The 12,810-nt window shown below is 41.6% G+C and overlaps 1 protein-coding gene across 1 annotated transcript in view; it reads left to right on the top strand.

The window, feature by feature from the left end:
• Positions 1–8,066, top strand: part of FBXL20 (F-box and leucine rich repeat protein 20) — a 42,725-nt gene extending 34,659 nt beyond the window's left edge. Inside the window, exons 10-14 of the mRNA XM_021703987.1 lie at positions 1,568–1,628; positions 2,720–2,764; positions 4,836–4,892; positions 6,013–6,225; positions 7,773–8,066. Of these exons, the coding sequence (XP_021559662.1) occupies positions 1,568–1,628; positions 2,720–2,764; positions 4,836–4,892; positions 6,013–6,225; positions 7,773–7,880 (484 nt within the window). The 3' untranslated portion in view covers positions 7,881–8,066. The remainder of the gene's footprint in view (positions 1–1,567; positions 1,629–2,719; positions 2,765–4,835; positions 4,893–6,012; positions 6,226–7,772) is intronic.
• Positions 8,067–12,810: the final 4,744 nt, after the last annotated feature.

Raw genomic sequence — 12,810 nt, 5'->3', positions numbered from 1 at the left:
CTTTGTGCTCGTGGTCTTTTAGAGCAAGCCTGATTTCTCTATGGTTCCTCCTCTTTGCCTAAATATAGGATTGGCTTAATATTTACTAAGAATGGTGTTAGCATACACATGTTTTCGAAACCCACGTTGGTTCTGTAAAAGCACACAGCGTGCTATTTTGTAATAAATAGGGATGATCCCCATACATCTTTTTTGTTTTTAAAATAGAACTTTTATTGTAATTATGTTAGATATGTTAACCATTGTTTTAAGTGATTTGCAAATATTAATTCATTCAGTCCTCATAATAGCATATAAACACTGTTATCTCCATATTACAGATGAGAAAACTGAAGCACAGAGAGGTCAGGTAACCTGTTCAAGGTCTCACAGCTAGTGAGTTCAGGAGCAAGGATTCAAACTCAGGCAGTCTGGCTCTAGAGCCCAGGAAACCACATATAATAATCACTATAAACCCATATAACTTTATTAAAGCTTTTTGTTATCACCTGGCCAGGGGCCTAACCATAGTTATTAAAAGTTGACTGGATTATCAGAATTCCTTGATAGATCATAAACTTGGTCAAAATTAATAATATCAGAGGCTTGGGGCTAAGGAGGTAGCCAGACTCCTCCCTAAAAATATTATGCGTTACCTTTTTCTCTTTTAAAGCGAGTGTTCGGCTCCTTACTCCTTCATGGTTTATCTTATTGTTCGAACAGAAAGGCTCTCAAATATGATAATCAAAAGTTAGGTTCAGTCAGATCATGCTTTTCCATTAGAAATTTTTCTAATTGATTGGTAGTTGATAATGATTTATTTTACTGTAGCTTTATTTGTTTCAACTCATGTAGTAAGTAATTTGTAAGCAAACATAAAGATGTTATTTGGTACTGTTGTGCAGATGCCGCCAAACTTTTCACAGAAAAGAGCTACTTTTGAGTCCCCTGTCCTGTGGTTTTAGTATTTCGGTTAGTGTTTAGCAGTTCCTGAGTAGGAGAGTGGCTGCCAGCTCAGCCCCGCTCTGCACTGGGCCTCCCTGGGAGCCTGTGGGAGGAGGCAGGAAGCTTAAGGGCATTTTTTCGTAAGTATGGAATTTCATACTTGGGACAGGCCTGTAATTAATCAGTCCCTTCATAGCATTTTTAAAAGCTATTTAAATCTGAGTGAACCTTCATGTAAAATAGGGAAAGAGAATAATTTTCTTGAGCAACAGATTAATTGAAACAGAGTATTTAGCGCCATTTCCTTTGTTTTCTAGGAGCAGGCTGCCCTCTGGGGGTAAGCAGTATGCCATCAAGGCTTTTTAAATGCATTTTTCATGCATTTTGGCATTAACTACAAGCTTCTATTACATTCTTCTGATTGCATCACCCTGAAATGTGGTGGTATTTACAGGACCGCTTTATGATGACTCCATGAAAAAGAATGGCAAGATCTGTATACAGACTTGCTTAGCTGTTTATGTCACTATGTGATGCAGTGCTTAGGGAATGGGAGGTTTTTTTCTTAAATTCTTGCTGTTCTAATAAACCCAGTTTTCAGGGAACAAGGGGCTTGACTTTCACTTTGCTTTTTTTTGAACAGAATATTAGAAGTGGCAAGATGTTCTCAATTAACAGATGTAGGCTTTACCACTCTGGCCAGGGTAAGTATTTTCTCCAGGTTCTGTAGGTTTGGTTTGGATTTTTTTTTTTTTCCAGAAGAGTGAGCACTGAGGGAAAAGTGGAATGGCAGCAGAATGGAGGGTGTGGGGTGTGAGGGCACTTCTTGTGGCTGGTGGGCCTGAACATTCTCATGCTGCAGCTGCAGGGCCATAGAACATAGACTGCTCTGGAAACACAGACGTGCATTGGAGAACATGATGCTCCTTCTTTAGACTTGATTTGCCACGTTTTCACTGATGGTAAACTAGGGAGGGCCTTCCTAGTGCTTTGTGAAAAAACTTTCTTGGTTGTTCGGTATGTGACTGGTGGGTGAGAGTAACATTGAAGGAAACATATGGGCCTGATTTTAAATGGAGACGGTTTAAGAGATTTTTTTGTGTTCTCCAGAATAAATACTTGGAATGGTTTATAAATCACTGTATAATAGTAGTATTTAAAATTATACTGTCTTTAACTAGTATGTAATGGAATATGGGGAGGAACATTTGCTTTCAGGCAGATTGATGGAAGACTAATGGGTTGGGGGGGGCAGTGCATGGCATAACTCAGTGAGGACACAGAGCTTACCTTCCATTCCTCCAAAGAAATCATTTTCATGGGGCGCCTGGGTGGCTCAGATGGTTAAGCGTCTGCCTTCGGCTCAGGTCATGATCCCAGGGTCCTGGGATCGAGCCCCGCATCGGGCTCCCAATGCTTCTTCCTCTGCCTCTCTCTCTCTCTCTCTCTCTCTCTCTCTCATGAATAAATAAATAAAATCTTAAAAAAAAAAAAAAAGAAATCATTTTCATTAAATTATTTATGGTTGGAATGATCTGTATTATCTTGGTATTAGTGTTCAGAACATTTATTCCCTTGGACTTACAAGATATTAGATACTTCAAATGTAGAATAATTGAGAAATTTCCACTGTGATCAAGATTTTTTAAAATGTGTGATTAATGAAGGCAGAAAGTGACATTAGAATGACAGAAGATTTTGTCAGTGTATTTAATACCACTTCTTAGTTTTCTGGCTTTAAATTTTCCCATGTTTTAAATGTTCGTGTTATAATGTTTGGTTTTGTATTCTGTAGAATTGCCATGAGCTTGAAAAAATGGACTTAGAAGAGTGTGTTCAGGTAAGAGTGTGGATCTTTACTCAGAAATACAGAATCATAGGGGCACCTGGGGTGGCTCAGTTGGTTGGGCTTGGTTTCAGCTTGCAGTCAAATGCTCTACCACTGAGCTATACCCCCCGGTTTCAGCTTGCAGAGTCGTGGGATCAAGCTCAGCGGGAAGTCTGCTTGAGATTCTCTCCCTCACCCACACCCTTTGCCCCTCCCCCCTAAAATAAATAAATCTTAAAAAAAAAAAAGAAATACAGTATGATAGAAACTTACAAAAAAGAAAAAGAAACTTACATAATACATGCACATCAAAACATTCAGTTCCCTACTCTAATGTCATGTAGTGCCTGGCAGCACTGCTGATTCTTCCTTTATTGAGGTGTCCTCCAGGCATCCCAGGCAGAAGTGCACGGTATACGTGGTAAGGAACTAGGAAAATACATGCCATCAATAAGGTTACCAGTGGAAAGAAAGAAGGCCCAAGCATTCAGGCCATAAAGATGTTAAAATGTTTCCTTAAACCTACAGGGTTATAATACTAGTAAATAATTAAAGCCCCATCACATGGACAATATAGCACTGCCTTTTTTTTTTTTTTTAAGTTTAATGAGACCGTGGACTCCTTACATCATTAGCCCTGGAGATCCAACTCTGCCTTTTGGACAGACAGACAGACTGACCAAATACTGCCTTAACAGCAATTCTTTTATTACCAGTTATAAGAGCTTTAAGATTACTAGTTGATCAGAGAGAAATTTTGAAGGGGGACTCCTAAAAAGAAGATAGATTAATAAAAATTTTTTAATGGTAAAAATAAAGATAACTTCTAGTAACTGTAGGGGTCAGTTTTTTCTGAATTACTTGTTATCCAGACACTCTTTAGCAACTATTCTTACTAAACTAAAACTTGGGGCACCTGGTTGGTTCAGATGGTTGAGCTTCTGCCTTCGGCTCAGGTCTTGATCCGGGGATCCTGGGATCAAGTCCCGCATCGGGCTCCCTGCTCCTTGGGGAGCCTGCTTCTCCCTCTGCCTCTGCACCTCTCTCTCTGTCTCTCATGAATAAATAAATAAAACCTTTAAAAAATAATAATAAACTAAAACTGTTCACATCCATCTACCTCTTGCATATGCCTGAGTGTCCTGTGTGTCCTCTCCAATGTTACTCCCTCTCAGTGATGTGCACACACCTTCCCTCCCCAACCTTCCATCCCCCACCATTTCTTAGCTCCTGTGAAGCTATGTATGTTATAGGCATCATCATCATTTCAGAGTTGGAGGAGCATTTGAAAAGAAGCACTGATTTACTTTCCAGCCTAAGATAACTATAAAAGACTGTTCTTCCTTCAAGAGTTCCTCCTTCTTTAATGTTCATAGTTAACCCAGATTCCAGCAGTGCCTTTTCTGTCACCTTCGGGAAAATACCTGCCACCCAAGATACCAAATCAGAGTTGTGGCATGGCTTATAAAATATAGGCCAAATATACTTAAAATTTGAGGGTATTTTCACATTAATTTTTTTTTCACATTTGAGCAGCATTTTTCACATGGAGCAGCATCTTCTGATTCTTTTCTCTGGTGGTTCTAGGGAGCTAAAGTCCAGTGGGTAGAAGTTACAAAGGGACAGATTTTCATTCATTTCAAAAACAAAAGAGAACTTTCAACAGACCTGTTCAAAGATGAAGACTACAGATGACTAGATGTGTTCAAAGAACAGGTTCAAGTAGCCAATGGGATTTCAGTCTTAAGATTCTGTTATTTTATGATTAATATCAGGATATCAGTTTAGAATACAAGTGTACTCAAGAATGAGGTACAGCCGGGGCGCCTGGGTGGCTCAGTCGTTAAGCGTCTGCCTTCAGCTCAGGTCATGATCCCAGGGTCCTGGGATCGAGCCCTGCATCGGGCTCCCTGCTCGGTGGGAGGCCTGCTTCTCCCTCTCCCACTTCCCCTGCTTGTGTTCCCTCTCTCACTGTGTCTCTCTCTGTCAAATAAATAAATAAAATCTTTAAAAAAAAAAATGAGGTACAGCCATGAAGCTTTTTTGGAATTATACCTATAATAAATTTATGTGTTTCTTTCAGATAACAGATAGCACGTTAATCCAACTTTCTATACACTGTCCTCGACTTCAAGTATTGGTAAGTTTGACTTTTTAAAAGTTTTATGTGTTCATTGGATTTAATCAAAACCCAGCTCTTACTTTCTTCTTGGTGTCTGGCTACCATTTGGGAAAAGCATATTTCTATAAATTACCAATTTATAGAGGACCAAGGGATTATGTATCAATACTTGGAGGTAGAAAAGTGACATGGAGCGTATGAGTTCTCCCTCCCACATGAATTACACTTCAGCCTGAATGATGTTTAAATTTCGGAGATCCAGGAGACAAGATGGCCCCAAATAAAATTTGCTTCACCTTGCTGCGACTAAATGATCCTGTAAAACAGAACTAATCAAGGCTTTACTAGGGGTGTTCTCTGCTACTGTTTCCAGTAACACTGTGGGAAAGCATTCTGCTTAACTATTTTGTGTCCAGGCTCATTTTTTGTGTGTATTTGGTATGTTACTGTCCAGAATTGGGATAAGGGGTTCTGAGTTTCACGTGGAGGAACCAGGGATTTATGGAAAATTGATAAAGGGATTTGTGTGAAGAGATGACCACACCTGACAAGTGTATGAATCATCTTCAGTTAGTTAACTGTATTGACATTCTCCTATACCAGGTATTCAGTATTTAGTCCAAATTCCAGAAAGTTTTGTTCAAGAAAACCTTGAGCCCCTCTTGTCCCAGTAGAAAAGTGCTAATTTGTATGTGGGGGTGGGTATCATGTTTTGTTCATGAACTAAAAGTCATTGCATGAATTCACAAGGTATATTTAGAATCATACACAGAAGGACACCTGGGTGGCTCAGTCGGTTAAGCGTCCAACTCTTAATTTTGGCTCAGGTCATGATCTCAGAGTTGTGAGATTGAGCCCCATGCTGGGCATGGAGCCTGCTTAAGATACTCTCTCTCCCTCTGCCCCTCCTCCCCTCCCCAAAAAAGAATCACACACAGAAACGTCAGTCATTGATATTCAAAAGCAGAACCCCAGGAACTCTAGTTTGCTCTTCTTCGTTTTACCACATGGATCTGGTGATGGCTCCATATACATCACAATCTAATCCAGAAGATGTCCTTTCTGGCTGTGCACAGGCCAGGGGCTAGAAGAATGCCGTGAGATGTCTCAGTGTCCTCCTTGCTCTACTTGGCTGCAGAGTCTGTCTCACTGTGAGCTGATCACAGATGATGGAATTCGTCACCTGGGGAATGGGGCCTGCGCCCATGACCAGCTGGAGGTGATTGAACTGGACAACTGCCCACTAATCACAGATGCTTCCCTGGAGCACTTGAAGAGTTGTCACAGCCTCGAGCGGATAGAACTCTATGACTGCCAGCAAATCACACGGGCTGGGATCAAGAGACTCAGGGTAAAGACGGCTGCGCACTTCCCAGCTCTGGTGCTCTCGGCACCTTTTCTTCTTTCTTTTTTTTCCCTCCTCCATTTCCTTTTTGTTTGTTTGTGTTTGTTTTTGTTTCAGATTTAGATTTCTGTGATTTTTATATTTACTTGGACATTCAGCAAAGAGGAAAAAAAATGGAGAGCAAACCTAAGGGTAGTTTTTACCTGTTGTTCCAGATGGGAATTTAGTGGGAAAATACCCACTGCGGGAAAGAAAGTAGGTCTCCTCCCAGCAGAGTCTCTCCTGTAATGTCCAGGGCTTAATAACATGCCCAGAGTCAAAAACACATGCCAGATTCAGGAAAGAAAGAAAGAACATAAAGAAAATACTTAGTTAAGTGGGATTTAAGAATTTAATTTGTATTTCCTTTCACATCAAACCCTTTTGCTGGGGTTCTTATTTTTTAAGACAGCAAATGGATTAAGTAGGGGTTTTTTTTGTTTGGGTTTTTTTGTTTTGTTTTGTTTTTACCTTTTAGCCCCATTCTCCATACTAAAGAGACCCATGCGTAGTCAAATGACTGGAAGACAGGTTGCCAGCAAGGAGGTTATAAAAGGATGGATGAATCTATGTTAGGTTATTCAGCTCAACAGACATTTATTGGAACATCTGCTTCACACCTGCTGTGGGAAAGGCACTGTGCTTAGTTAGGCCCTTACAACCAGTGTCTGAAAACATCCATGTTGGCCATATGGCATCTGAGTGCATAAAGGGGCACCAAACCTCATCTTGAATTCCAGTGGCCTTAGTTCCTCCTCTCCCTTCTGACCTAGAGGACTGAGAGCATAACTGCAGTGGGGAAGCCTTGCAGCCATATTCCTTCTACACCAAAAGAGAGCCACAGGCCAACCAGAGCCTCTTCTATGGCCTCCTTGCAGTAGGGGTCCTAGACCTCCTTGGTTGTCCAGAATCTCTTCCATCTCTGAGTCCTCAAGACTTTTTATCTGTTCTCAAATCATCACTTAACATTTTTTCATTTTAATTCAGCTATTTAGGTCTAGACTGTTAAATTCCCTAAGAGCAGGGTTTCTGTGTTGACCATCTTTGTACCCCCTATGTAACTAGCACAGTGCCTTGAGTGTGGTAGGAATTCAGAAACCATTTATGTACTAAAAACTAGCAGTATGTTTTAAAAGTGGATAATGAGGTTTTTAAGAAAATATCAGAAGAAACGTTGTCCACAGTGACTTGGAAAAAATTATTTTAAGCTTGTATAGTTTCTTTCAACTTTGGGAATCCAACTAGCAATCCCTTTGGGACAGGTTAAGAGATTAGTATGACGTTTTCCCCCAGTTTTATTATTAAAAAGCAGATACCAAAGTTATGTGAGCTATTTAGTCATTTAGAATAACCTGGAATACTACAAAGCAGAACCCAGGTCTCTCAACATCCTGACCGGTACTCAGCCTCTGCCTTGCTTTCATGTTCACTCAGCCCCTGTGTTTTTTCTGAAAAGCAATGTTGCTCTTTCTGTTTTAGCCCTCTCTCTTAGTAATGTTTCTGTCTTGTTTCAGACCCATTTGCCCAATATTAAAGTCCACGCCTACTTCGCACCTGTCACTCCACCCCCATCAGTAGGGGGCAGCAGACAGCGATTCTGCAGATGCTGCATCATCCTATGACAATGGAGGTGGTCAACCTTGGTGAACTGAGTATTTAATGACACTTCTAGAGTTACAGTGGAGTCTCCAATGGAAGCAACCCCAGTGTTCTGGGCAAGGGTTACAAAGTGAGGGCAGCGTCCAGATCCCCAGAGCCACACATAACATGCAAACCCACCCTCACCCCCACCCACTCTAGTTCTGTGACCAGGGGACTGAAGCCCACGCTGGCTTTATCAAGTGGATTGGTAAAACTTAACCATTCCTGTTGGACATGCCAAGAAGAAAATCATAGGCAAGGTGGAGGGAAGGGGGCATTCCAGCAAATGCAGTGTTACTGCTCCTGCCGTTTCTTCATTTTTTGAAGGGGTTTCTTTGGTGATTTTGGAACAGCAACTACAGTCCTCCAGGGTCAAGGAAAGCATAGAAAAACAATATATGTTGTATCCAGGGACCAGAAAGAAAAATTCTTTGCATCCTATAAATGGTAGCCATCCCTCATGAGATGACTACAGAGCTTCTGTGCTTCCTTGTTCCCATGCCAACATGCTGAGCATGCTCCCAAAGAAGGCTCATCCATTCCTCCTCCTCTGTTTTTTAGTATTTGGCCCAGAGGTTTCCTAAAAGGTTGCACTGAAATCGCTGTGGTCCAAATGTGATTACTTACTCACTCAAAATGTCACTCTCTGTAGCACACTTGTGCACCTGTCTTTCGTTCTCTGTTGCTTCTTCCCGCACTCTTGCTCAGTCTGTCACCTGTTCATTGTCTGCTTACTCACACTCAGTTGTTACTCTTTTGCCATTGTGTTTACAGTGTGCATTTTGGATGATTAGTTGGGGTTACCAAACATTTTTAAAAGAGACATTATCAATAAATATTTTTTTAATTCTAAATTTTACCATTAGGGGACCCTGCCTGAATCTTTGCCAGTCTGAAGGGAAACTATCACAAAACCAAGAAATGGTATGAGAAGAAATTGAGTTAAAATTATTTTGACGAAAACAAACTTTGCCTTTTGGTTTCTGTTATACCTTGTGATATATAATAATACGCATGATATGCGCAATGTTCTCCCTGCACATTTTTCTTCCCGTCAGACTCCACTAACTTAATAAGGAGAGAGAAATGCATTATTAGTAAAGAGTGGAGTGGCGAATCCCAAAACTGAGCCCAGAAGCACCCCCCCACCCAAGCTCAGACATGTCGGATGTTCACTGAAATCTAGGTGTGAGCAGTAGCATCCCTGATTTGTGTCTGTGAGGTTGTTTTGTTTTAGTAGGAGTGCTGCTAGAGTTGCTATGCCATCTAGCTGGTCAGTTTCTCTCCCACTCCCCACCCCCGTTCCAGCCTATCAGGGATATCAGAATGATCCTAGAACAGGTGGTCAGCTGTATGTCAGTGTTGATGATGTATCTCGAATGTTGGCACCTCAAAGGACCAGAACCATTTCAAAACCTATCAACCCTACCTTTCTTATGCTCCGGACTTCCCATGAATGAAATACAGGGGTAACCAGGTGAAGACTTTGAGAGGAAGCAGGGGGTTCACTGTCTCTGCCCAGCATGGTCAGCAGAACTGAAGGCAGGTATTCAGTGCCCATGACTCAGAGGCAAAGAAGAGGCTTCCTTCCTTCCCCCCAAAAGTCATAAAGGATGAGGGAACTAAAATGAGCTTCTAAAGTATAAGAAGTAGATTTCTAAACCCCAAAGTTAGAAACCTTATGTGGTTTTTAATAGGACACCTTTTTTTTTTCCTTTTGGTCTTTTAGGACATTATCGTGCAGTCTGCCGTGATCTTAGATCATCTTCTGCATGATCCAGGCTGTTAAAAGGCTTGTTGTAATGCTGCAGGTGCTGGCTCTTCATAAAGCATGACTTAGTTCTCCACAAGCAGTTCGAGGAAAGGACACTAGAAATCTGTACTGTCCACCTTTATTTTGCATGTTAAATTTATTTTAAACGCCCAAATTACTTTTAGTTTTCATTCCCCCTTCCCCTTAACCTCTTTTCAAATTATCATGTGAAGAATATACTTAAATTTCATTTTTATTTGAGTATAGTTGGCATAAGGATATACCTTTTAAAGTGAGACTCACTCTCCTGGTTATACCCCACACGTACAAATATACACACTTGCACACTCTTCCAGATGTGGTTAATATTCAGATCCCCAGGTCACTCATTCAAACAAAAGTAAAAAGAGGAATATTTAGGGGCCATCTGCTCTAACATATTAAGGCTTTTTTAGTATTGCCTGAACAAATTGACCATAAAACCCTGATTGATTAGTGAGTATGGGTTTAAACTGCCCACCAGTTGAGGACATTAAGGTACTTCTTTACTTAAAAAGTGCATAAATGTAAAAGACCCTATTCACCAGGACATGAACATCTTGGAAATGCCGTTTCTCAACTCAAAGAGTGGACCCACGTGCAGGTCCCTGTGGACTTGCTCAGGCGATCCCTACCTGTCTGGGCCAAGAGCACAGTCCAGTGAGAGAAAAAAGGAGTGTGAGCCCTGTGCTTGTATGTGGTCAGGCCTTGCTCCTTTCGCAAGAAAGCTTCAGGCAGGCCCATCAAGCTTGGAAGGAAATAGATTTTTTATGCCAATCTGCAACCTACACCAGCTGATGAAATGTACCGGGAATTTAAGAACCCAGAACATGGTAAGTTTTGGTCAGGTGGAAAGGGCCCCGCCATCCTGTCTTAATATCAGGGATACTTTGGAAAATTCAGTAAGGCTTCAGAGTTTAGGAAAGGCTTCTTGGCCCATTTGTCTGACTCCAGAGCCCCGGCCCTCTACGCCTTCTGTGATGAAGAAATACAAAGTGAATGGAGAGATTCGGGATAAGTCAGAAGGTACCCTCAGAGCTATTGCCTAGACCTGCAGGTAGCCAGGAGGGGTTATTGCTATGTCTGTGGAGAACATTATTAAACATCCAGATCACCTCTTTTCCAAGCAGCCTTTCCCCCTACATTTTCCAGCATCATTTGCTACATCAGTATCTTTTCTGGCCTCTATACTGGCTCCATCAAGGTGATCCCAGCTTTTTTTTTTTTTTTTGGACTGCTCCCATTTTCTTCCTGTACTCATTCTTGTCTTCTATTTAAAGCCTCCGTCTCACTCCCAATGATGCTGCTGATTTATTCTCTTGGACCAGTCTAGCTTCCTTTTTGGGTCCTTGTCCTGATCTAAGCAAAGTCTCTGGGCAGCCTTGAATACAGTAACTGTTGTGTGGTTCAGGCCATTTTTCACTGGGTGGTCTTGGACGTTTGCTTACCAAATTTGAAATCACGCTGTTGGATATGTAAGAATATTTCTTAAATGGTTTTTGTAAATTTCCACATCCATTAAGTTGATGTAGCAGACCTATAAGTCAGAAATTTTACATTTTCTTTACAGCACATATTTTAGAGGGACACCTGGCAAATATTTTTATGATGCTTTATTTTGGGCTTTCCAAACCATTTGAACTGTTGAGTACAGCTCTAATGCTACAGCAGTCGGGTTCTTTATTTCTCCTAATTGCCTTGTAAAATGCTTTGTTACCGGTTTGATGGCCCACTCATGCCGTGGGGGGTAAACAGGGTACGCGGGAACTTGTCCTGGTCTGAAGTTGTAGGGAAGTGTGAGAGTGGCACCGGAAGGAAGACGGGGCTGCCTGCCTGCCTGTGTGGACAGCGTATGTTCAGGGAACTGTGGTTTTGAAGAAGAGGAACACTTGTGGATCATGGTTGACCCTTGGCCGTTTAATGTTTATTGTGCTGAAAGTCACAGGCTCCTTATGAGAGGTGCTACCAGTGTGAGAGGAGGAGCTTAAAGGAAATGGGTCTGTTCTGCCTTTCCCTCCTTGTGTGCATGGTCTAAGATTAGGTTTCCATCCCCATTGTGCATCCTGGCTGAGGGACTTTCAGTGGTATTCTTTGAGCTTCCGGAACTTTTTTTTTTTTTTTTTTAAGATTGCCTTCTTATGTGTCCACCAGTTCTAGGATCTTTAACCACCTCAAACCCAGGCAGTGTGAATGAGCTGAGACTTGTTTGAGACGAGGGGGAGGACGTTTGGTTGGAGGTCTTGAGGCAAACCCTCCCCTTTAAAATGATCTTGGACCAAAGAACCCTAAAGCAGTAGGAGGGTGAGGGGAAATATGGAGTCTAAGCTTCTCGTCACCTTTATTTCTATCATAAACTTTAATTGTAATATTGGAAGATACAGAAAACTATATAATACCATGTCGGTTGGCTATAATTAACCCAGGTAATTTGGGAATAACATTTGGCTCTATTTGCTATATCCAGGTGCCCTAACTGAACAGCTTGGTTCTCCAGCAAAGAACATGCTGCTCTAAGCTTGCCCTCTCACTTGAGACAAACTCTACTTGCCAGAAACTACCATTTGAGGCAAGTGCTTTTTCTGCATGAAGGGCTTCTGCAGCTCCCCCTCACAAGGCAAGTCTCTCTCTTTGTCCATTTTTATTCTTAGGAACATCAGATCTGCATCTCTGAAGGCTTTGACCCTTAGGAAAGTCCATAAGAACCTCTCAGCTGAGTCTGAGTGAATCTTTGGAGCCCAACAGAATTACACTTAATTTTCAGCAGGAAAAAAAAAATGTCTTGGGTAAGCTCACATGTGGGATATTAAGAGAAATTCCATAATGTGCTTCTTCCATCTCTGCCTCATGCGTTTTTTGAGTAAGCCCCCGGTGGAGTCTGGTTCGCAGGTGTTGAGTACCTCCTCAGCCAAGGTGTCTCACTGCCCTTTTAGGAAAAAGAAACATGAGCAACCAGAACTGTGTCAATGGACTCTTATTTTCTGTGTTTTTCAGTGTCTTGTTTTGAAGAATTGGGGTGGGGAAATGGTAATGAGATTGAAAGTAAAGGAGAGAATCGGCTCTGGAACTGGGGCACTTTGCTTCAGGTACAAGCATCTGTCCCGAATATATAGAAACACCTG

The sequence above is a fragment of the Neomonachus schauinslandi genome, chromosome 15 (assembly GCF_002201575.2).
Source record: "Neomonachus schauinslandi chromosome 15, ASM220157v2, whole genome shotgun sequence".
NCBI classification, from domain to species: Eukaryota; Metazoa; Chordata; class Mammalia; order Carnivora; family Phocidae; genus Neomonachus; species Neomonachus schauinslandi.
Note: the sequence above shows the minus strand (reverse complement) of the source record. Positions and strands in the feature narration are given on the sequence as shown.